Genomic DNA, 26574 nt, shown 5'->3' on the forward strand with positions numbered 1-26574 from the left:
AATATTGTGATATATTAATGGATGTAAATAGTGTTGCATTATATTTGATGAAACACTAAGACACAATTTTAAAATATTCTTTTAAATTTTACTTCAATCTAACATTTTTTTTGTACAAATTATTCTTAATAAAAGAGAAATTCTAGTGTTAAATTGGAGATGAGAAAAATAGAGAATATGAAAATTGAACTAATATAATGCAAAAGTTAGATTTTTATTAGAATTTTGGTTGAAGTTAGCTCTAAGAAGTTGCAAGTATCAATATCTAATCCTCACAAAGAATATTTAGTGCTAAGAATGTGGAAAATGATACTAACGATTTAGGGATGGAAAGGTTTGGTTACCTGAATGTATTCATTGCCGAGGAGAAAGTGTTATAAGAGTTTTTTCCCTAATGAGATTCTGGTAGATCGTTATGCAGAGATTCTACATTGGTTCCACACTATAGAAGCTCAGAAAAGCTCACCTGCCCACTTAATATACTTCTCCTTTATTCATGGATAAAGAAAAAGATACAGATGTAAAGGAAAAATTTGCATTTTCAGCCCTGAAGAAAGAATTTAAGGAATCTTCTCCATTTATTGCTCACTCTGAATTTTACATATTGAACAAGGAAGAAGCTGACTTTAATCCACAGAAACAGGTATATATATATAGCCAAATAATGCCCCAGAAATTGTACTCCAACCAGCACAGAAAGAATCAAAAGAATATGAATAGAAAAATAACTCAGGAAAAAAGAGAAAAAGAAAATCGTAGATACAAAGGAAGAAAATGAACAAAAAAAGCCAAGTGTTTCAGCAGCAAAGAGGGCATATAATCAATCCATTCTCATTACACTTGGGACAAATTTGGTACTGACCATTACCATCATCTTCTTCACTAATGACCTTATGGCTGCCATTGCAATTGAAGCAAACCACGAACCTTACTCCTCCACACCCTTCACAAGGGCCATCACTCCTATCAATGGGGACACTTTTGAAGAGTGGCCTAAGCTTTCCTTGCTCATGTAGTCCCAGCACCTCCTCTGCTCCACCAATGTATCTTCCTCTAATGAAAAGCTTTGGAGGAAGTGCTCTTCCATCCAAGATCATCCTCAACTCTTCCCTGAATTCTAAGTGCATCGAAACATCTCTTTCGTAATACAGTACCCGAAAGCTCTCGAGAAGAAAGCGTATGCTGCTGCAGCCTTCGAAAGTCTTTCGAATCCCTCTCAGTGTTGTTGTGTAGAAGATTATTGACTCTGAACCACCCGGTGGACACTTCTCTTCGAATTCTAGCAAAGGGTCATCATCCCCATCACCATCTTTTTCGATTCGTGGAGCTTTCGAAGGTGGCTCGTGTTCTTCTTCTTCTTCTTCTTCTTTGCTCTTTTCTTCAGTTCTGTTTTTTCTCTCCGCTTCGCTCATTCTGATATGTTCCAACACCGCTTGATGAAATGCGGCGAGCAGTCTCGGATCAAATAGGCTATGCGAGTTCAAATCCGGCCGCCGGAAAGACGAGATGTCCATCTCCGATAAAGGGGTTGTTTCAGTTTGTCTGTGATTACCAGGCTCTGGTGTCGACAGTTCTGAATCTTTCGAAACCCTTCTCTCTCTTAATCCCTGCTCTGTTCTTATCGAAATCTCTGGATTGGGTTTGAGATAAAACGGGTTCTTCGTAGACAAATGTGGCCTGATGTTCTCCTTGTCGTCTGTATCTTCATCAAAATCCATATCTTCTTCTTCTTCAAGGTCTTTCATCAGCTCTTCCACATCGATAACATCGGGCTCTTGTACTGCCACGCAACTCCGGTTAATTTTCTTCTCCTCTGTTCCTTCGAAACTCAACCTGCTCTGAGCTTGAACATTGACATCGTTGGGAGAAGAATCTACGTACCCATTTGAGAAACTCACCTGAAGAATTCGATCTTGGAGCTTAAGATAGTCAGCGGGTTTGATTGATTTGATTTTCTTGAGCAATTTTCCTTTCACCCCCTTCATTTTCTTGGCCACAAACCCCAACTATAGATTTCAAAATCTAAACTTGGCAAGGGAAACTCAGTGCTGAAAAAATGCCCTTTCTTTTCGTGAAATACCAACAAGATCGGACGAAAGTAAAATTCGATTCTTTGGAGAAGAAGAAGAAGAGACGCAGTTCTGTGCTGTCCAAATTTTGGTTCCAACGGCTAGAAACTTAGCCAGAGGCAATTTAAAACTCCAAGGCGTAGTGTTTTTGGGACAGAGGAGGAATCCTATGAGATGCGAATCAGGATAAGCATTACGTAAACATTTTAGAATACAGCCAAGTAGGCAAAAAAGTAAAAAATAAATAGAAGTATATAAATGAGTGAATATTTATAACACACGTGTGATTTCTAGAGGTTGCTTGAAAATACATAATGGCTCAAATGTTGATCGAAATAGCTAGGCTTGGGAAAGTTTAAGGGTAACGGTCATAATTGATTAGATTGGCCTACTAGAATTTAAGAGTTTTTTCTCTTTTTTTTTACATGACAAAGTTTCCCTAAGACATTTGGTTTTAGCCCCTTAAAGAAACTGTACTTTTTCCTTGATAAGTATTTTTAAAAAAAAAAAGGTTTGACTTGTTTTCATTACAAAAGTGGTGAAAATAAAGTAGCGAATTACTAATTTTAATTTCTTACAAAACTAAGAATGAAAACAAAATACAAATCTTATTACAACATGCAAAATTTGAGGGTTATCGGAAGCTTCTTGCTTGAGAGACACCTTTGGGGAGTGTGGAGAAGGCACGTAATAGTAAATAGACAATTTAGCTTGATTTCTTTGGAAAATGGAGCTTGATCAGTGAAGGAAGCTCAACTAACTCAACTTGAGGCTTGCCCAATAAAATACTCCTCAGCTTTTGATCACAATTCACCACATTCTTGTTGTTGGGATCCTAAGAAGAAAAATTGAGTTTAGCTTCTTTTATATAAAATTCTCATCCTAATACATCATTGTAAATTGAATCAAATGAATGTGTAGAGAAATTCCAAGTGTCTGATATATATTTAACAGAAACGAAAACTACTCAGTCGCACACTAATGATTAGACTCTATCTAAACTACCCATTAACGGTTGATACAAAAAGATTTTGACAAAACGCTATAAACCAGACAACCCCATCTTTCATTTTACAAGAATCCATATTTTGAAAATTTACAGGCGCTCAAAGATCAATTAGTTTAGAGTAACACGACACATGTATGCTAAGAGAAGCATATGTTAGATAAAGCTTTTGTTCCTGAAACGAAGGAAAAATGAAAATTCATAAAATTATTAGTTGATAATAGAACATAAACATTTTCTTTGTTGCCCATCATTACACGGTTTACACCAAGACACTACGAACAGAAAAAGAAAAGAAGTGCAGAATAGAAGAACCTGAAGATTGTTCTCCTTGATATATGACCAGACACGCATGAAACAACCAAGACGAGAAGTCTGAGACTGACCCATAAACTCCCTTAATGGCGTAGGAAGATTTACAAGATCAATCAAGTTTGCCAGCTTCTTTGGGTTATCTGTGATGGCCTGCTTCATCCGCGGTGGTAACATAGTTCACAAACTTGATTGTGATCTCTCTGAGACAATAAGAATGAAGTGTTACTTCGATGCTTCCACTATAACTCTCGATGAAAAACACAATAAAAAGTCATCTTTATCATTGAAATTGCATAATGAGAATAAAATCTTAAAGTATTCATCTATATCACCAAATTACATGAGCTGGAATTGTACTCAAACACCACTTTTTATCATTTACTAAAAAAGGGAAAATATTCTTGCTAGAGGATATACAGTCGCGGAATGAAATGATTGTCTCAAGTAGTCATTAATCATACAACATGATCTAGAAATAGCACTCAAACTTCAGTTTCCATCTCTAAATAGCTTCGGAAACAATTTTCCCTATTGAACAGAAAGCATTCAATCACCTAAAATCATAAGCAGTTTAAATCGCAAATTGTATCACTTTCTAAATCAACTAGACAGCAGACTCAAAAACAAAGTAGCATCCAATAACATTGTCGGCTTATTAAACAGACTAATCTTTAAAACAGTAACAACCCATTTTCTCACATAGAAATTGTAAAATTATGTTAGATATCGAAACCAGCGGAAAACTAGTAAAAACGGAGTTTCAACTCAACTAAGCTGTACACAATTTAATTTTCCCTGGAAAATTGAAAAGCAGGCAAAGCTAAATAAAAAGGACAACGACATCCCACCCGACAATACGTGTTGTTTTACCATTAAACAAAACAAAAGAGAAAGGATTGGGTTTGAGAAAAACAAAAGGATATTCAGAGTACTTTAATCAAACATCTGGTATGCAACATTCCACACAACTCACTTCACTTATTAGTGATGTCAAAGGGATGGAAAATGTGCAGGGATTGCATTCCCCATCCCTGCGATCCTGTCCCCACATATTCCCCAAGGTGAGGACTGGGACGGGAATCTGCTGGCCCATTTGGTAAACTAAAAAAATTATTAATATATTAAGAAAAAAAAACCACAATCTAAAATTAATAAGTCATATTACATGTATAGTTATAATTCATGATCCAAATTAAGAATACACATTCAATTTTCTCACGTGTAAAGTTGCCAAAACAATAACATTAGCTTTCATTTTTTCATTCAAACATTAAACCAAACACCTTAACTATAACAACATCATAGTCAGAAAAAACTTCATTCCTACAACCCAAATGAAAGAAACACAACAACTAATTGGGCATCACAGTCAAAGAAAGACAGATATTTCAACAAAGTGGTCATCTACAGCCAATACAATATTTCAAAATTAAGCAGTGGTTCGACATTTGTGGACAATCACGGCCACCTCTGATCTAATTTAATGAATACAAACAACTCATAGCAGTTCTATCGTGTTATATATACATACGCATACATTTACATAAATACAAAGAATCAAATTTGCAAGTCAGCGTTACCAGAGAGGGGCGGAAACGAGAGAGGGTTGCTACGGCTGCCTGTGCGATAGGGAGAGGTCGAGGCGTTCGAGACGCGAGACGAGAGAATGTCTGCCGTCCCTGTCGCCGATTGTCGGTTGTTGCGGTTGAGGCCGGCACAGTTGGAAGAATGGTAGCCCTTTTTTTTACAAATTTGCCGGGATACTCTTCACGACAATAAGACTTTAGATTCTCCCAAATTTTTGTTAAATATTTGATTAGAACTTTTATTTTTTAAAGAAAAATAAAGAAGCAAAAATAATTTAAAATATAATTAAAATTTCATACTTTTCTTTTCCCTTCGTATTAATTTTACAAATAAAAAAGAAATTTTGGATGTTTATGGCTAGGATCATATTTCCAAATAATATTTGTTTGATTGCTAAAAGTATCATTCTTATTTTTTTTAGCATTCATTACTCTTCTTGTTTGGGTCATTCTTTGATTTTGAGGGTTATTGTAGCTACTACAAAACCATCATCACCACTAAATATTTTTAAAAAAACTTTCCTAACTTTGACATATTTTTTCTTTTTTTTTTAAAGTATCTATAAAAACTAAAATCAAATGAGTGATAGATAGTTTTTTATGATATAAAACTTAAACTCTTAAAAGTTTAATAAACTAATTTACACATCTAGAATAAAAGTATGATGTTTTTTTTTTCTTCAGAATTTTCTAGATCTAAAACGTAAAACTCGATATATCACTAGTTATGACCGATCATTGATCACAATATGGGTTTTTTTTTAACAGGGGAATTGGCCCCATCAATATAGAATTTGTTGTACACCTAAACTCATTCATAATTTGAATTTTTATAAGGGTACTTTTTTACCGGAAAAGTAAATATAATGGTTTCAAATCCTTCAAAATTTAAGTAGACTAACCTTAAAATAGCAATAACATATGATATAACGTACACTTACATTGACCAAAATTCCAAGTAACATATATATCTGCATTAATTTTGTTAAAACCGTAGTACGTTTGACCAATTATATAAGATCATCTCCCATTACATGAAATTTCTTCATCAACCCACCAAAAAAGAAACCTCCATCGATCTCTCTGCAGCTAGCCAATTCGATCACTTTAAGTTGCAACATATGGCTGTGCTTCATCAAAACTACGTCGTTTTGTTCACTCCGGTTGTAGTGACAATCACGATCATCATAGCAGCTGTAGTTCCATCGTTCGGTTGCTCCTCATCACCACCACCGCCACCACTCCCACCACCTTCTGGGCTACAATACTGGGTCGGAGATTCGCTCTGGACCATCCCTCCATTCTCTGATTACTACTCAAACTGGTCTTCCACCCACTTCTTCAAACTCGGCGACTCTCTCGGTATCTCCCTTTTTCGCTATCTTCATCATCATATTCAAACCATATATATGCATTGATATATTTTCTTTACAGTTTTTGACTTCGAAACGGGGCGTTACAACGTGATCCAAGTGACGAGACAAGAGTACGAGAGCTGCACCTCTTGGAGCCCTATCAAGATCTACTATGGCGGACCAGCAATCGTTTCGCTGACAGAGCCAGGTGTGCTTTACTTCATCTGCAATTTGTCAAACTACTGCAACCTCGGCCAGAAGATCGCCATTGCCGTACATAATTGTCCTGTAACCTATCCTCCGTCGCCGGCGCCAGTACGACCGGCGTCGCCACCTTCTCCGGCTCCAACGACTGTCAGAAGCCCGCCGTCTTCGCCGCCACCATATAATAATGGATCTCATGATGAACCTTATGTTCCGGTTCCAAGTCCAGTAGTTCCATCACCGACTGGAGAAGGCCGCCACTCGCCGGAGAATAATGGGCCGAAGTCGGAGAAGTCTGCCGCTATTATGAGTGGAGGAAAGTTTGGTTTAGGATTATGTATGATGGTATTAGTTTGCTTTTCGGGATATATGTAGGAGAATAACTCGTTTGGTGTCTAGACTAGAGGTTAGATTGATGAATTATATTGTAGTGAAGTTTATTTTGCATTAGGAAGAAAATGAAAAAAAAAAAAAAAGTGATTTATTAATTATTACTATTATTTTTAAATCAATTTCTAATTCACATATGTAATTTATTTGTCAAGCACTTTATATTACAGTGTCGTTGTTTATCACTTTAAATTGTCTAACATCATACTGAGTTCACATCTCATTATTAATTAGGAATATTTGATAATATTTATATTAAATTCAAATAAGTAGAACCTGATATTAAATTATACTAATAAAAATAATGCACTATTTTTGTGTTTTTAAAATCTACCTACATATAGAATAGTTTTAAAAAAATATATATATATTACACATGCTTACTTTTGGAGTGCAATCTTAATTTTTGTTCGATCCTATATTAGTTGTGGATTTGATTACATAAAGAAATAATATAATCTTTGCATTTTTATTTTCTAAAAGAAAGAAAAGCGTATTATATTATTTTCCTTGAAAACCATAACTAATTTATAGACAAATTAAGTCAATACAATAAAGTACTCCCCAATTAATAAATAAATATATATATTATATATAATGTATAGTCAAAGAATTCAGTTAAAGATCGTGTATACGCCTAATATTGCGAGTGCCAATTGTATTTGAAACATTCAGAGTGTATTGCCAGTTCTATAAATGGTAAAATCATTTTTAAGCTTAAGCAAGTTATGGGATCCAATTAATTAGAAATATGTACCCTTATGATAATATACCATGATCAATCAAGTTTATAATTTGATAAACAATACAAACTCTTCAGAATCACGCTGATAACCCATATATATATAAATAAATATTATTCATATATATGCCGATAATTTGATAAAACATCCTTATTATAATTCAATTAAAACAACAATATTCTTTAGTACTAAAAGACTAAAATATATAACTGTGTAATTTTCCAAACAGCAACTCTCTAATCTTATAAGCATGCACCCTTTTTTGACCTACTTTAATTGAGAACAAACGGATAAAACCAGCAGATTATAACTCATAATTTAAGAACGTCGTTTATATTATATATATATATATATTGTCTCTAATGTGTGCATTACCAAATGAAAAAAAGAAAAAAGAATAGCAGAATACATTTTGTTATATGGGAACGTTCAATCATGTTAATATAACGTACGGCCTATGGTTAAATTAAATATATCTTTATAGTTATAGAGGACATTTTGTTTAATATCCATTCCATCCCATTAGATTCCGACACATTATCCACTTGGACAAGTTTGTTCTATATTATAATACAAAAATTCTACTAAACATTGTTATTTTATTTTATATATTAAATTTAGATGGTTGGTATTCGGCCCCTTGTAGCATCCACAATAAATATTTTTACATTCTCTTTCATCTATCTACACAAAAATATTTTTATAAAAATAAAAAACAAGAAGTCAACATTGCCAAAATTTGGCAACCTCTCTCTCTCGGCCACATTCTGATTCAGGGATTCACATCTGGCTATAGCAATACCTCTAGCATCAAGATTGGTGGTATTCTTAGGGTGACCAACATCACATGAAGTGACACTTTATGATTGATTAGTGATATCCAATAATACTTATTAAATTTAAATAAATAGAATCTGATATTTGCATGATATAACAATTCTCTTAAATTTAATATTGATAGGAGATACCAAATATATAAATTGAAATACCGCTCCTGTATATATGTAAATAATAAATAAACTCTAGCTACCAGCTAGATGAAAGTCACGTGTACATGAAAAATCTATTTTAATACATGAGCCAACTTCAACAAAAAAAAAAAAAAAGTCTATTTAGTATTTACATAATTTTTTAAATATATAACTCCCACCTACTCCATCTATCCCCACCAAGAAAATAAAAAACAAATTCAAAGAAGGAATAAATTAAAGCTATACCACATGAATCACATAATCATCTTCTGGAATTGGCAAAGGAGGGGCTAATAATTCTAACTGAGAAACTTGCCGATGAACCGAAGCTGGACTAGCCAAGTTCCGACACACCGGGCACGTGGGATGCAGTCGAAGCCACTGTAAACCACACTTGACATGGTAGAAATGAGCACAATACGGCAACACTAGAAGCGTATCATCGTCCTTATAATCAACCAAACATATTGAGCAGCAACACGACCCTAGGCCTCCTGATGAACCCGTTAAGTTTCCTTGCTGCTGCTGCTTCACTTGAGAATAGCTTAGCTTTGGATAAGTGGAAAGAAGAGCTTCATTATCTAATAAGCCTGCTTCTTTAGTAGCACCGGCCACCGGCTGCTGCGGCTGAGATGGGTTTGGGACGGCGGCGATGGGGGAAGCTCTTTGGTGGTTGAGGTTGCTGGTGGGGGACCAAACATGGGTTCTGCAGAAGTAGTAAAAAGCCACAATGATGGTTAGGAGAACTATGGTAAGGCCTATGGAGAATATTATGATGTAAACGGTTTCGCCGATGATGTTTGATGAGCTTGCACCACCGGTCGAAGATGGGGAAGATGCTGCTGTAATAGAATTCATGTTTCAGATAGATAATTGGGATGTTTTGGAAATGAATATGAATCAATGATATATTGTGAAAATATGTTTTGGTCAAATTATATTTTGTTTAATATTTTCATATGATGACTATATTTACAAAAAAAATTCCAGCCAAGTACGATACAATTAATATCAAATGTTTGATTTAGATAATTAATTAATTATATTTGGAATGATATTTTGATTGTATTGAAGGAGAAAGAATAAAATAATAGAAAATGCCGTGTTGAAAATTAATTAATAATTCGGCAGAAAGATACATTTTGTACAAATAAATATATATATATGTTACTTGCAGGAACAAATAATCCTAGATATAATAATAATAATTTAGTAGGACGTCAGTGGAGTGTTATTTAATTTTAGTCCAAATTGTGTATTGTAACTGATCAGTGTAAAAGCTTATCTCAATATTATTCTAAATTGTCATGAGACACACTTTTATATAAATTAATAAACTTTCAAAGCAAAACAAGACAAAAATTTACAACAGGCATAAAAGTAGTCTTAAATGTAAATGATTAAATTTGAAACACCCTGCAATATTATCAAAACTCATGGAAAGCAAAATTTAAGTGTAAATACAAGACTACATACAGTATTACAAAAAGATTGTTTTAAGAAACATTTCATTATTAGAGGTACACATCTTGGATTAATTTTGCATGCACTTGTTGCCTTTTTGAGGGAAATAAATTGTTTGTAATATACAAATTAACCCAAATCCAAAACTGGAACTTACAATCAGGGGCGTGCAATGAGTGAGACCCAAGACAAATAAAGAAAAAAAAAGTTATTTCTACACATAAATTGATATTTTTCTAAAATTTAAAGACATTTTGTAGGTAAAAATTGATAGTTTTCTAAAATTTAAAGTAGGGGCCTTATGCGTAGGCCTAGCCCGCCTATACTCAATTACGAGCATGCTTACAATAAAAATTGAGAATGTTAGTGTTCAAATGGGATAAATTTAAGAGGAAATTACATGAAATATGGGATTTTTTAAATTTTTTTTATAAATATGGCATTTTTTTCCCTTAAGTTTTGTATGGCATAATTTATTTATTTACATTTTTATGGGATTTTTTCCCATATTTTTGTAATTTTATTAAAATATACCATATAATTTCAATATTAATTTTTTTTTAATTATAGATATATTTTTATTACTATATATATTTTAATCATATTTAAGTTAATAATATATATACATATATATAAATATAGTATACATTAAACCATATAATTTTTTCCATTCTATATATACATATATTATTGCTATTATTATTTTTATATGTATATACATATAAGATTATAAAATAGTACACATATATATATATATGGATGTATTATTATTGTTATTATATTAATTTTATATATACATTCAAATATGAGGTGATGAGAATGACTTTCACTAATTGTGGTGATGATGATGATGTCTGGGTTATGTCATTATAGATATGTATGTTTTGGATTATTGTTGGAGATGTATATATGTAATTTAATATCATTTTAAATAATAAATTATTACCACTATAAAAATAAATTTAGATTTTTTAGTAATGTGGCAGTAACCGGTTACTACTATCAATTTTAACTGTCATGGCAAGTACTCGAGTGAATTGTAACTGACTACTAACAGATTTGGAAGAAAAAAAAACAAATCAGTTTACATCCAGTAAAGAAGAAGAAGGTAACCGGTTACCCCTATTAAAATAACTGATTGATAACTATTTACTGAGCCAAACTTAAAAAAAAAAAAAAAAAACTTAGAAAATAAAAAATTAATCTGAGAAGTAGTAGTAGGAGAAGAAGAAGGTGGTAACTGGTTAGCGCTATCAAAATAATAATTAATTAGTAACTAATTACTTAGCCAAATCTTTAAAACAAAAAAAAACAACTACATCTGAAAAACAAAATCAGATATAAAAATAACTAAGAAGAAGAAGATCGAAGAATGTAACTGGTTACTTAGGTAGTTTTATAAAGAAAATCAAATTTGAAAAATAAAATAAGATTTAAAAATAACACATGAAGAAGGAGATTAAATAAGGTAATGGTTACAACTAGGACCACAAAAAAACTCAAATCTGAAAAATAAAATCGTGACAGTAACTGGTTACTTAAACCATATCTAAAAAACAAAATCAGATTTAAAAACAACAATGAATAAGGAAATTAAATAAAGTAAACAAAAAACTCAGATCTGAAAACAAAACAGAATCATGACAGTAACTGGTTACTTAGATAGATTTAGAAAAAAAAATCAGATTTGTAAAAGAAAACCAGATCTAAAAAAAGAAAAGAAAAAACAGATCTAAAACAACAAAGAAGACGTAGAAGAACGTAAAAAAGAAGAAGAAGAAGAACGCGAAAACGAAGAAGAATGCGAAGAGGAATATGAATCGGAGATGGCGTCGGCGGTGACCGGAGACACGTCGTCCATTTGCCGGTGTGAGATAGCTCTTATTGTTGTGAGAGAAAATGGTTGGCTGTCATTGTTGTGAGAAAAATGGGGAGAGTAAGTGAGGAATACGTGAGGGATGAAGAGAAAGAGGAGAGATGGAGAGAAAGAGGAAAGTAAGAGAGAGAGAGAGAGTATTTTTTTATAGTATTTTGTTCATAGTATTTTGTGGGATTCTCATATTTTAAACTTTTTTTTTGTTGGAATTATCATATTTTGTGGCATAACTTTAATGCAGAAATTAGTTTATTTTTTTCCATATTTTTGTAAAGTTCTCTAAATTTAAAGATGAATACTACATACCAATTAATTATATCCACACCCAAAGAGCAACATATTGACCCATTCCTTATTCTGGACATGTTGGACAATGACTTCTCCACTCCTCTCATAACTATCTCCATTGCAGAAATTTCCATACATATATCCAAACAAATGTCAACTCAAAATTTTAATAATAAGTATAGTTCTTTCTTTTTCCTAGGTTTATTTTCTTTTCATACCCACCGCATTTGTTTTCTAAATTTTCAATTTCGTTACTGGTGAGGGATTCCAAGTTAATTTATACATATAGTTAGTGTTGAGAACAAATTAAAAGTTAATAGAAATATTGCTAATAATTATTTTGACTTTAATAAGAATTTTAGCCACAGTAGAATTGAAGTTTGCTTGGAGATCTTCTTTTTATTCAAGGGTTAGAATTGTATCTTTCAAATTTTCAAGTTATAATTAAAAGAAATTAAATTAGACTATTTTACTACCCTTATTTGTGTCAGTACCAGTTTATATCATTCTTGTTTAATAAATATCAAAATTCTATCTTCTATTTCATGACAAATCGATCCGTACAAAAATATATACCAATAAAAATAATTTTAATCAAATTTATTTTTGATATTACTAAACCATTTTTATTTTAATTATATAAAATATTAAAAATTTCAATTTTTAATATTAACTTTCTGAAAGTTAAAATCTATGTTTAAAAATGAAAAATATTCTTTCTTATTTTACTAGTTACTAAGAAAACAAAATTCTAAAGAATTTCTCTCTCTCTCTCGAATGAGTGATGCGTCAATCCTAGAACTCCTGGTTCAAATAGTTTTTAAATTAAAATAGTGCAAATATACTTCTAAACTCGATTTTGATAAAAAAAATTTAAACTAAAATCACAAATAACACTACAACAATTTTCACTTTTAATGACTTTCTATAATGACTTTCACCAATAGTGTAAGTCATTAAAAGTATTCAGGGATATTTAAAGTCTAATGGTGTAAGTCATTAAAAGTCTTGTTGATGACTACCAAGGTAAGTCATTAAAAGTGGTGGGAGGCGTTAATTTAAAAATATAAATATAAAATTATTTATTTATAAAATATCAGACATATAAGAGCATCTGACGTCTCCCTTGGGAAGACGTGCCAGACATCTAACGTCTCCCTTGGGGAGACGTGCCACATGGGACGTCTCCCCAGGGGAGACGTTAGATGTCTGGCACGTCTTCCCAGGGGAGACGTTAAATGTTTGACCTAATATATATATTCAGCCTTTCTTTCTTCTTTCTCGAGCGCACAAACCAGAGGCGGAGAAGGGCAATTTTCTGGGCGATTTCAGGGCCATTTTTTGATGATTTTGGCCAATTTTAGGCTATAAAATCTCATTTAAGGTAAGTTTTTATTATTTATAAGTGTTGTATAATAGTTAGGATAATTTTTATGCTTATTGTCTCTAGTTATTAAGGAATTGATATTGGGATTTTAGGGTTTATGAGTTGCGGTTTTTGGTGATTTTTGGCTCAACAAAGTGGATTTAAAGCATATTTGAGATAGGATTTCAAGATTAAACAATGTATTATAGTTAGAATGGTAGAAAAAATTATTTTTGTGCATTTTTTATATGATTTGTGGGTTTTATTAGAAATATTAATTTAAAGTATGAAAAATAATTTTTATGTATATTTGAGATACTATATTGTTTAATTTTAAGATGATACCACATTATTTACTATTTTTAAATTTTTATTACTATTTAATCCGAAAATTATACATTTTAATTAATTTTTAATATTTGTTAAGTATATATATGTAAATATGTTATGCTAAAATGTATTTAATAATTGTCTAAAATAAGAAAAATAATTTAATTTTAATTTCACATAAAAAATAGTAATTCGAGTTTATAATGTTTATAATTTTTTTTAATTTATATTATTATTTATGTAACGCCCCAACTCCAGGGACCGTTACGGTGTGCCTTGTAAACAATGCTAAACTCGCTAATCGAGTCATTTGGCCAAAAACGTGTAACTAAGTATGATCAGCGGTTTAGGGATTAAATATTTTGGTTAAGATGTAACGTTTCACTAGAACGTTTAATATATATATTGGGATCCCGAAAATATAGTTTCAGAGTATGTTACAGAAAATGTTTACAACAGGCCGTTCTAAGCGGCAAAACAGGGTTTAACCCTAGTTCCATTTTAAACCTCGGCCGTGGCGGACGAGCAGCTGCATATGTACACATCATCACCTAAGCTCTCCAACTCAAGGATGGTCCAGCTTCCTCTTGCCTTTACCTGTACCACATAGCACCCGTGAGCTGAAGCCCAACAAGAAAACCCAATAAAGCATGATATAATATCAACAATAATCATAATAGCCATTCAGGACCAACGGTCCAAAGCAGATAGGTAACAGTAGCCAAAAGTCACAGAAGTGGGTACAGCTCCCTCTGGCCATGTGATGATAGGGTCACCTGGGCTTAATTGATAAGTGGTTCCTTCATAAGTTTGATCAGGATAGATGCATGGTGATAGGTCACCAACATAACCATCCTCCCGACTCTAGAGTCGTAACTAAGGACAGCGTCCCCCAGCCATGTGACAAACAATCACTGGGGTCATATACCTTGGCTGAAACATCTGGTCTTAGACCAGGTAAGCGCTTATAGTTCTCATTGACCTTTCGGTCGGTCTAGCATTAATACCCTATATGGGTCATTCAATGCTAGCCTCGATTAGATCTAATCTTCATTTGGCCCGACGTTCACAACGCACTGCCACTTTTGATTCTTGGGTCGATGAAACACGACCAGTGCTCAGCCCGTGGTGAACTTAACTAATAAGTCACAGCTTCACAGATGGATCTAGCACCATTGCCGATTCTGACTAATAAGCCAGCGCCATACACAGGTAAGCCATGCCACCAAACATATATCACATGTCCAATATCTGTAAACAAGGCATTCAGCATGCTTACTTAACAGGTACTAGTACATTTAGGTCCATGCACAACACAGAGGCTCAAGCTCTGAACAACATCATACACAGTATACAAAGCATGTCCTAATCACATGTTTCTCGTGCATCACATGCATCATACTTAACAATCCAACATGCACCAATAACCGCCATGCATGTCACGTTCAACAATTAACCAACATGCATCAAGAATAGCCATGCATGTCATACTTAATAATCAACCCACATGCATCAGGATAGGTGCAGTTTTCTTACCTCAGATTTGAGCTAGAATGATTTAAAGAACGACCCTTGAGAACGATAAACTTTTAGTCCTTTAGCGGTCACCTAGTCATAACCAAATATAGGATACCATCAATAAAAATGATCAACATAAGTTCCCGAACCAATATCTAGCCTCCGGGACATCAATCCCCACTTAACCGGGTACTAGGTTCAACCCCGAGGCCTAAGGCTTGAATCCCCAAGCTAGAAACACCATTTTGGTCAAAAAGGTCACTAAGGTCCGCGGCGGGCCCCCCCCCCCAGACAGAGACAACCCTCTCTGCCAGACGCCTTGAGCCGTGGCGCACCACAGCCATGCCGCGGCTCATTACCCTGTTCAGCCAAAAACTAGCAACGCACCAGCTCGACCCCCCTGCGTTTTCCCTAGGAACCAAGCCCTTCAAACCTGTCCCATACCTCAACCTAACACCCAATTAAACCTCTAAACATCACCCACAACTCACCCTCACCAAAACACAAGTCAAGCATCAAGCAAAACCACCTTGAATCCAAACTATCCCCAACAAGAACATAGGCTGAAAACTAAAAGAAAACAGAGTATGGCTCAAACTCAAGTTCAATTCCTTACCTCAAACTGATTTGAATCCTTCCCAGTGGCTGAACTCAATCTATAACCCCCAAGCTTTGACTCCCTAGCTTGCTTCTCCACCTTGAGCTCAAAAACTCCAAAGAAGAGATGGTGAGGGATGGTGTACGGGTTGAAGAAGAAAACCCATGTTTTGGCTCTATTTTAATTCCACATGCTTCTACAGCCAACAGCCAATTTAAGTCATACAAATCCAAACCTAAATGACCAAAATACCCTTAAGTCACTTAAAGCCTCTAAAACCACTTCAAGGGTAAAATTGGTACTTCCCACTTATCCCATTAATCATAATTAACGCTTCCCAATTCCCGCTAATCTCAATACTATCAGACACCCATAATTCAAATCACGTTACCCTGTTACTCCCGGTAACGCTCTAATCATTAAAACACCCCGAGACTCACCCCAAGCCCCGAGCTTAAACCTGTTATGACTAGACCGAACACTTACTTCTCATGATCGTCTCATGCCGATTAGCTCAAACCAATCCACCTTATAATGTGGCTATATTAATTAATCACAATCATGCACCCAAAATACACAATTACGCCTACAGTGGCCAAATTACCAAAATGCCCTCATAATGAAAATATGAACCCATATGCATGCATCCACCATCATATAATAATATAATTCACGTAAACATGCATATAATCATTAAATACCATAATAAATCAATTATGGCCCTCCCGGCCTCCTAATCAAGGTTCTAAACCTTATTAGGAAATTTGGGGCATTACAATTTAATTAGAAAATTATATATATTTGTAATCTTTATTAAAATTTAAGTAGGTTATTTATATATAGTTATGTTATTTTATTGATTTAGTAATCTTTTATTAATTAATTAATTAAAATTTTTAAGTTGTGGTTTTAACTGAGATTTTTGCCTCAAATTTTCGATTTCAAGCACACATTTGAGGTTTTTAAGTTTCTAAAATTTCAATAATAAATTATTGTTAATCTAATTTTTTAATGAAGTTTTTTTATTAATATTTTATTTATTAATTAATTTAGTTTTGTAAGTTGTGATTTTAATAGCAAAGTGCGCTCTTTGCAAAGTGAAGTAAATTTGTTAGCAAGGACTATTAATTGCAAGTGGTACATACATTATCTTCTTTCTTGTTTTAGTATTATTAAACTTTTGTTAGAGGGGTTTAAATATCTTAAATATTCATCCATAATGAAGTAGGTTCTGAGATTAAAATTGTGTGTTTCGGTGATAACAGAAGGTTGAGAACTGTGTGTTTTAGTGAAGTAGGTTCTGGAAAATTTGTTTGTGTGCTGCGGAGCTATAAGGAAGAAACTTATTGTGTGTTATTTGAATTTTTTGACTTGTTGTTCACAGATGGTTAGATCACTATTATAGGGGAAATGTTGCTCGATTCTGTCTAGAATTATGTATTTTATTATTATATTATTATATTTGTATTGTGTTGTGCTTATTCGATTGGATTTGATTAGATTGACAGATGGTTAGGTTACTAATATAGGGGAAATGCTGCCTAATTTTTCGTATGCTTATTTAGTATTTTTTTTTTAGTTTAATTTTTCATAGACATATGAGATGATATGGATAGAAAATGGATGTCAACGAATATGTTATCCGTGGAATATAAAAACGGGGTCAACCTTTTTCTGACCAGTTGATAAACGAGTTTTAGGCTCATTTATGGTCTAAGTTTTTAGGCTATTTTTCATTAGTTAGGATTATTTTATTTCGGAATTATGCTCATTTGTTCATGTTTCAGGGTGATTAATGCTAAAGTGATACAAATAATGAAAAGGAGCGAAAGTGGAACAAAATCGGGACGAATTTGTGAATTTTTTGGGTTCTGTAAGTAGCGCTACAGCGCCATTAAGGGAGCGCCATAGCGCTAGGAAGAATTTATGAAGAAGCTCGGCTCTGACTTTAGCGCTACAGCGCTACAACATCAGTGCTACAACGCTTGGACACAGTTTTCAGGAAGTTCGTTCCTGACTTTAGCGCTACAGCGCTGGTGCCCAGATTTTCCCCTATTTTGTTTCTGACTTTAGCGCTACAGCGCTACAATGACAGCGCTACAGCGCTGGTGTCGCGATTTTTGACTTATCTGGTTACTTTTTGATGGGCAATGGAGTCTTTTCACGTGGGAATTTTCGTAGGGATTCTTGAGAAAGATAGGGTGCGACAGAAAGAGGGCAAAATAGGGTACGACGGCTGGGAGTGAGAAGACTATTTTGGAGGATTCATTCCTGTGTTTTCATCTTCTTCTTCAATTTTTATGTTTGTAATTGAGTTCTCTTATTGCTAGAATGAATATTATGGGCTAATTTCTTCTTTAGGGCTATTATGTGAATATTTTGGAAACCCTTTTTATGGTCTAATGCAAAATTGATGTTCTTCTTCATCTCTTTCAATTCCTTACAATCTGTGTTACTTGTGCAATTATTGATTGATCACCTCTAATTGTTATTTCATGAATCAAATTGAAATCTGAAAAGTGAAATTTGATATATTTTGATTGTTTGGATGCAAATTCAATTTAGAACGAAAGTATCTAAATTGTTTGCCTATTTTTCTGAGTTGCGTGTTTAATGTCTTCTTCATGATTCAACTTACCATAGAAATATAGGAAGTTGTCATTTAGATTGAATTTTGTAAATCTTAACCAGATTATGAAGTGTTTTTGCAACTTATTCTTGAATAGAAAGAAGGGGACATAATTTTTGCATTAGGAAATAAAAGGGTGGAAAATAGAGGATCATAATTGTCCTAATTTTATTTTCTCTGTTATTTTGTTTAATTTTTCATTGTGCTTTGTTAGTATTCTTCTTTATTTGAAATCTCTGAAAATTGTTTAATCAAATAGAATCAAAAAGATTGATTGATTGGTAATTTGAGGACGATACTTGGTTTTTACCATTCTATTACAAATTGTGACTGTGTGCACTTGCATAGCAAAAATATCGCAACAAGTTTTTGGCGCCGTTGCCGGGGACTGAAAATAATTATCAATATCAGTCTAATTAATTTTTATTCTAATTTGATTTTAATTTCTCTTGTTTCTAATCTGTTTAGTTGCTTAATTTGTCTATCTCAGGTGAATTTTGGTATATGCGTGGCAGAAGAGGAGAAGACAGTCTTGTTCCTTTGAATCCTGAGATTGAAAAGTCTTGCAAGCAAATCAGAAAGAACAAGAGGGAGGCCCAGAAATCTGTGAAGATGGCACAGAATGATGGGGATGGCAGGAATGTTCTAATTCATGGAATTGTACAAGGGGGTCAGGCTCAGAATAATGCTGAGAGGAGCCTGAGAGATTATGTACTGCCCACTCTGACGGGAGTACAAAATAGTATACGTCCACCAACTGTAGAGGCCAACAATTTTGAAATCAAGCGAGTTATTCTACAAATGGTGCAATCCTCTGTGCAATTTAATGGGTTGTCTTCTGAAGATCCTCACACCCATTTGTCTAATTTTCTGGAATTGTGTGGAACCTTCAGATACAATGGGGTGAGTGATGACGCAATTAAGCTTAGGCTTTTCCCATTCTCTCTGAGGGACAGAGCTAAAATTTGGCTAAACTCGCTGCAACCAAACTCTATTGTCACCTGGCAAGATCTTGCTCAGAAGTTCTTGTCAAAATTCTTCCCTCCGTCCAAAGCTGCTAAATTGATGGGAGAGATCAATAATTTTTGCCAAAATGATGGAGAGTCATTGTATGAAGCTTGGGAACGGTTTAAGGAACTCTTGAGAATATGTCCTCATCATGGCATTGAACAGTGGATGCTAGTACATAATTTTTACAATGGTTTATGTCCTACAACCAGAACTATTATTGATGCTGCAGCGGGTGGTACTTTTATCAGCAAGAGTGCAACTGGTGCTTATGAGCTGCTGGAGGACATGGCCACCAATAATCATCAGTGGTCTGAGGAAAGATCATCAGGAGTTAGAAAGGTAGCTGGGGTGCATGAGCTGGATGCAATCACTGCTCTAATAACACAAGTAGCTTCCTTGACGAAACAGTTACAACAGAGCACTGTATCTGCTAATGCAGTTCAGATGGCAGTGAGGTGTGAAATGTGTGGTGGTTCTCATTCTGTCGATCAGTGCCCTATTAGTATGAATAATAACACTCTGATGGATCATGCTCAAGTTCAAGCAGTGGGAAACTTTCAAAGGCCACTCAATAATCCATTCTCCAATACTTACAATCCTGGGTGGCGAAATCATCCCAATTTTTCTTGGAAGAATAATCAAGGCCAACAACCTCAGTTTCAGGGCCAATTTCAGAATAACATGCCTCAGCCACCTATGTATCAAGCTTCGTCATCACAACAGCCTAGGCCGCAACAATCAATGAATCAAGCTCAACCTCAAAAGGCCTAATGAACTGCAAGCAGCCTTGTTGACCCTCACTAATACTCTCAATTTATGACTGAGACCAGATCCTCTATTCGAAACCTTGAGACACAAGTTGCGCAGTTGGCCAATATGCTCAATAACAGACCGCAGGGAAATTTGTCCAATAATACTGAAGTCAACCCTAAGGAGCAAGTTCATGCAATTACTCTGAGGAGTGGGAAGCAGACTAAGCAGCCTAGACCTCCACATGCAGTGGTTCAGAATAAAGAGATGGGTGAACAGTTTGATTCAGAAAGGGTTACTGAAGACCACCAGCCTCCAGAAAAGAGTCTGCCAGTTGTTATTGAGCAGCCAGTTCGAGTTCCATACCCTCAAAGGCTTAGAAAGACTACACTAGATAAACAGTTTTCTAAGTTTTTAGAGGTGTTTAAAAAGCTGCACATAAACTTTCCTTTTGCTGAGGCCTTGGAGCAGATGCCCAGCTATGTGAAATTCATGAAGGAGATTCTGTCAAAGAAAAGGAGGATGGAGGACTATGAGACTGTAGCACTCACTGATGAGTGCAGCGCGATATTACAGAGAAAGCTACCCCAAAAGCTGAGAGATCCGGGGAGCTTCACCATACCTTGCACCATTGGAACATTTGAATGCAAACATGCTTTATGTGATATGGGGGCGAGTATTAATCTGATGCCCTTATCTGTGTTTAGTAGACTTGGTTTGGGGAGGCAAAACCAACAACTGTCACTTTACAACTCGCAGACCGATCGTTGACACATCCACGGGGTATTATTGAAGATGTTCTTGTGAAGGTGGATAAGTTCATATTTCCAGCTAACTTTATCGTTTTGGACATGGAGGAGGATACAGATGTACCAATTATTCTCGGTAGGCCATTTATAGCCACAGGCCAAGCTCTTATTGATGTTCACAAAGGAGAGCTTAAGCTTATAGTTCAAGGAGATGAGGTGGTCTTTAATGTCTTCAAGTCTATGAAGTATCCGGTGGCTAGTGGCAGTTGCTTTAGTGTGGATGTGATAGAAAAGGCAGTTACGAAGAGAAGGATGAGTAGTGATGCCTTAGAGGCAGTATTATTGGGTGATGAGGTCGATGATGATGATGATGCTGAGATAAAAGATTGTGTGAACTAGATCAACTCCTTCTTGCCATACTGGAAGAAGTTTCAAGAATTAGCAGATGCGCTTGATAAACCAATAACATCCATTCAGCAGCCACCACAGCTGGAATTGAAGGTTCTCCCAGACCACTTGCGGTATGCTTAGTTGGGGGAGAATGAAACTTTACCTGTCATTGTGTTAGCTGACCTGTCAAAGATAGAATTGGAGAAACTGTTGAGGGTTTTACAGGAGCATAAATTGGGCATTGGGTGGACCTTGGCGGATATTAGAGGAATAAGCCCATCGACAGTAATGCATAAAATCTTATTGGAGGAGAATAGCAAGCCATCCATAGAGGCCCAGAGAAGACTCAACCCAGCCATGAAGGAAGTCGTATTGGAGCAAATTCTTAAATGGTTGGATGTTGGGGTGATCTACCCAATTTCTGATAGCACATGGGTGAGCCCTGTGCAAGTGGTACCTAAAAAGGGTGGTATGACAGTGGTGAAAAATGAGAACAATGAACTCATTCCAATAAGAACTGTAACAGGGTGGCGGATTTGTATAGATTACCGCAAGCTCAACAAGGCAACAAGGAAGGATCATTTTCCTTTGCCTTTCCTTGATCAGATGCTTGACAGATTGGCAGGACATAACTACTACTGTTTCTTGGATGGGTATTCTGGGTATCATCAGATCGCTATTGCACCAGAGGATCAAGAGAAAACAACTTTTACATGTCCCTATGGCATATTTGCTTTAAGGAGAATGCCATTTGGACTATGTAATGCCCCTGCAACATTTCAACGGTGCATGATGGCCATATTTTCAGATATGGTAGAATGGTGTATTGAGATATTCATGGATGATTTCTCTGTTTTTGGGTCATCATTTGACCTCTGTTTGGGCAACTTGGAGAACGTGCTGAATCGTTGTGAGAAGGCAAATCTGGTGCTGAATTGGGAGAAATGTCATTTTATGGTGAAAGAGGGGATTGTTCTTGGCCAGAAAATTTCGAGTGAGGGAATTGAGGTAGATAGAGCAAAAATTTCTACCATTGAAAAGTTGCCTCCACCAGTTTCAGTCAAAGGAGTTAGAAGTTTTCTTGGTCACACTGGGTTCTATTGAAGATTCATAAAAGATTTCTCTAAAGTGTCCAAGCCTCTCTCAAATCTGCTTATGAATGGAGTTGTCTTTGATTTTAATGATGAATGTTTGAGGGCTTTCAATTTCTTGAAAGAAAAGCTTATTTCTGCTCCAATTGTGATAGCTCCGAATTGGGAATTGCCTTTTGAGTTGATGTGTGATGCCAGTGACTACGCAGTGGGGGCAGGTTTGGGACAGCGAATTGACAAGGTATTCAGGTCTATTTATTATGCAAGTCGGACTCTAAATGATGCTCAGCTGAATTATGCTACTACAGAAAAAGAGTTGCTAGCTATTGTGTTTGCTTGTGACAAATTTAGACCATATCTGATTGGTAACAAAGTGATTGTCTACACTGATCACTCTGCCATTAAATACTTGATGTCAAAGAAAGATGCCAAGCCCCGCCTGATTAGATGGATTCTTTTGCTTCAAGAATTTGACATGGAAATTCGTGACAAGAAAGGCAGTGAGAATGTGGTAGCTGATCATCTCTCTAGACTTGAGGTGGAGGAGACTGAAAATAAGAAAGCAGTGCAAATCAATGATCACTTTCCTGATGAGCAGTTGTTTGGGGTAAGTGAGACTTTAGCTGTCCCTTGGTTTGCTGACATAGTGAACTTCTTGGTTGCCAAGATTGTGCCTCCTGAAATGTCAAAGCAACAATTAAAGAAATTCTTTTTTGAGGTGAAACATTACTATTGGGAGGAGCCTATTCTCTATAGGCATTGTGTTGATCAGATTATCAGAAGGTGTGTTCCTGAAGAAGAGATGCAGTCCATTCTTAATCACTGTCACACTCAACAATGTGGAGGGCACTTTGGAGCATCAAGAACGGAGGCCAAGGTATTACAAAGTGGTTTCTATTGGCCTTCATTATTCAAGGATGCCAATGTTTTTGTCAAGGCATGTGATAGATGTCAGCGAACTGGTAATATCTCGAGGAGAAATGAAATGCCTTTACAGGGGATTCTTGAAGTGAAACTGTTTGATGTATGGGGCATCGATTTCATGGGGCCTTTTCCACCATCTTACAACAATGAATATATTCTATTGGCAGTAGATTATGTATCCAAATGGGTGGAGGCTGCAGCAACTAGAACCAATGACGGTAAAACTGTGCTTAATTTTCTGCATAAACATATTTTTACTAGATTTGGCACTCCCCGAGCTCTTATTAGTGATGAAGGGAAACACTTTGTGAATAAGCAACTTGATGCATTGCTGGCTCGTTATGGAGTATATCATCGAAAAGCTTTGCCTTACCATCCTCAATCAAATGGGCAAGCTGAAATTTCAAACGGAGAAATCAAGAGCATCCTTGAGAAGACCGTTGACAGTTCGAGGAAAAATTGGTCGAAGAAGTTAGATGATGCGATTTGGGCATACAGAACTGCATTCAAAACACCAATAGGCATGTCTCCTTACAGGTTGGTGTTTGGTAAAGCGTGTCATCCACCAGTTGAGTTGGAGCACAGGGCATTCTGGGCTATGAAAAAATTAAATTTTGATTGGAGTGCAGCCAGTGAACGAAGGTCGTTGCAACTGAATGAACTTGATGAGTTCAGAAATGAGGCTTATGAAAATGCCAAGATTTATAAGGAGAGAACAAAGGCTTGGCATGACAAGAACTTAGTCAGGAAAGAGTTCCAACCAGGGCAGAAGGTACTTCTTTTTAATTCAAGATTGAGACTTTTTCCTGGAAAATTGAAGTCAAGATGGTCAGGACCATTCACTGTTGTTCAGGTCTTCCCATATGGTTCTATAGAAGTTCGGGGTAACTCAGGTGATTCCTTTAAAGTCAATCGCCTGAGATTGAAACCCTATTTGGGTGGTAATTTTGATCAAGCAAAGTCGATCCTCCTTCTGAAGCCTCTTTGAAGAGGGATCCAGCGTCCGGCTAAATGACGTTAAAGACAGCGCTTTGAGGAGGCAGTTATCAATTTTCAATTCATTTTATTTTGTTTTGAACAATGAAGGAAATTTGTTATTTTTATTTTAATGTATTGGTTGAACCGTGAAAATCGTGAAAAAAAAATGTGGTGATTGGAGGTGCCATAGCGCTACAGCGCTATACTGATAGCGCTATGGCATTATTCTCAGAGAAGATAAGTTTTCAGGGGGGGGGGGGGGGGGGGGGTTACCAACGCTACAGCGCTGTTATACCAGCACTGGTTCCAGAGGCCAGAGTCCCAGATGCGTATTAGCGCTACAGCGCTATGACCAGTTATTTTTTTAATTATAGAGGGGTTTCGTTTTTTTTTTCCCTCATTCCTTCTATTTTTTTTTTTCTTCATTTCGCCTCTCCCCCATCTCTCTCCCATATCGCCTCTCCCCCATCTCCTTCATAGCTCCATAGATTCTTCCTTTCAACCTCTTCCCATAAATTTCACCACTGCTTCTCTCTCTTTCATTCATTTCTTCTTCTATTTCTCTCATTTCTTTGATTTCCTCTCCAACCCATTCCAATTTCCCCAATCATTTGAAACCCTAGAAATTTACTGATTTAATTTCTTGATGGAGTTGGAAATTTTCAAGGGGTTGTTCTAATTCAAGCATAAAGGAGTCCATTGCAAGGTTGGGTAAGTGGTTTCTCACCCTTTTATCCTCAGATTTTTGTGGTATTTGGGATTGGCTTGCTTTGATTGATTGTAGAGGGTGGATCCTATCTGTGGCTTGGGTTTGGGGATTTTAGTTGATTTGTTTGAAAGAGTGAGTTCTGTAACTGTTTGTGAAGAGGAAAAGGGTCCATTAGTAGGGGAGGTGCTGTCAAAATTCTGTCTTGTGGGTTGGTAATAGTGTAGATAATGGCTCCCAAGAGTAGAGCGGGTAGAAATAAGGACAAAGGAAAGGGACAAGCATCTGCGTCTCAACCAATGGAGGATAGTTCTGAGCATGAGTACGATGAGACTAGGTTTATCAATTTCAAGGCTCAGGAGCGGTATGAGAAATTTGTCAGAAAGCCTTTTATTCCCGAGCGTGAAGTGGAATTTTAGTCTGAACCTTTTGCTCATCAGATTTTTGAACGGGTTCGGGCAAATCCTATGAATAGGAAATGGGGAGATTTTGTAACTAAACTGGCACAGGCTAATGTATCATTGGTATATGAGTTTTATGCGAACTTAAGAGATAAACGCAATGATACAGTCTTTGTTCGAGGTAAGCGTGTGCCTTTCACTGCTGAAGCGATTAATAAGATGTTCAAAGCCCCGCACATAAAACAAGCGGAGGAGGAATATGCTCAGTTCTTGAATGGATCTATAGATTTTGCGGCTGTGGCTGATAAACTATGCTTTGAAGGTGCTCCCTGGAATTTATCTGGCAGTCTCCCTAAGAGTATAGCATCGTGCCAACTTAACATTGAGGCGAGATTTTGGGCATTCTTTGTGTGTGCTCAATTTATGCCGGTTAGTCATGTGTCTGATATGACTAAAGATCGAGTCTTATTGATGTACGCGTTGATGATGGGCATGAGTGTTAATCCGGGAATTTGGATCAAGGCCAACATTAATTTTATTGAAAAAGGGCACACCACTGGAGGGTTGGCCCATGGATCCGTCATCACGATGTTGTGCTGTAAGGCTGGTGTTCCGGAATTTGTTACTGATATTTATCAGTCGCTGCAACAACCATTGTCCATCAATTTGATGAATGACTATCCTGAGCCTGCTCTGTATGTGCCGCAGGCAAGAAAAAAGGGAAAGCGCCGTGTGGAAGCTGATGTGGAGGAAGAAGTTGAACCAGTATTATTGGGTGGCAGTAGCAATTCAAGTTTGCAGCAAGTTAATGACAAGTTGGATTATCTAATCCAACAAAATCAATATGTGGTTCAACAGCAACATAT

General features: G+C 35.7%; 3 protein-coding genes and 1 non-coding gene across 4 annotated transcripts; all 4 read right to left on the reverse strand.

The window, feature by feature from the left end:
- Positions 1-555: 555 nt before the first annotated feature.
- Positions 556-2453, reverse strand: LOC133797712 (uncharacterized protein At5g39865-like). The gene has a single exon (XM_062235725.1). It carries the CDS (start codon positions 1983-1985, stop codon positions 798-800), a length of 1188 nt encoding a protein of 395 aa, XP_062091709.1. The 5' UTR covers positions 1986-2453; the 3' UTR covers positions 556-797.
- A 121-nt stretch (positions 2454-2574) lies between these two features.
- LOC133797713 (upstream activation factor subunit UAF30) lies at positions 2575-5157 on the reverse strand. Its single transcript, XM_062235726.1, has 3 exons — positions 4971-5157; positions 3391-3590; positions 2575-2904 (listed from the first exon to the last, which is right to left on the reverse strand). The coding sequence occupies exons 2-3, from the start codon at positions 3562-3564 to the stop codon at positions 2776-2778; spliced, it is 303 nt and encodes a 100-aa protein (XP_062091710.1). The 5' UTR covers positions 3565-3590; positions 4971-5157; the 3' UTR covers positions 2575-2775.
- Positions 5158-8716: 3559 nt separating this feature from the next.
- LOC133793863 (putative RING-H2 finger protein ATL71) lies at positions 8717-9727 on the reverse strand. Its single transcript, XM_062231113.1, has one exon. The coding sequence runs from the start codon at positions 9495-9497 to the stop codon at positions 8880-8882; it is 618 nt and encodes a 205-aa protein (XP_062087097.1). The 5' UTR covers positions 9498-9727; the 3' UTR covers positions 8717-8879.
- A 10040-nt stretch (positions 9728-19767) lies between these two features.
- LOC133798882 (small nucleolar RNA R71) lies at positions 19768-19874 on the reverse strand. The gene has a single exon (XR_009876098.1). It is a non-coding gene; the product is annotated as a small nucleolar RNA R71 (small nucleolar RNA).
- Positions 19875-26574: the final 6700 nt, after the last annotated feature.

Source organism: Humulus lupulus, chromosome 8 (assembly GCF_963169125.1).
Source record: "Humulus lupulus chromosome 8, drHumLupu1.1, whole genome shotgun sequence".
Classification (NCBI taxonomy): Eukaryota; Viridiplantae; Streptophyta; class Magnoliopsida; order Rosales; family Cannabaceae; genus Humulus; species Humulus lupulus.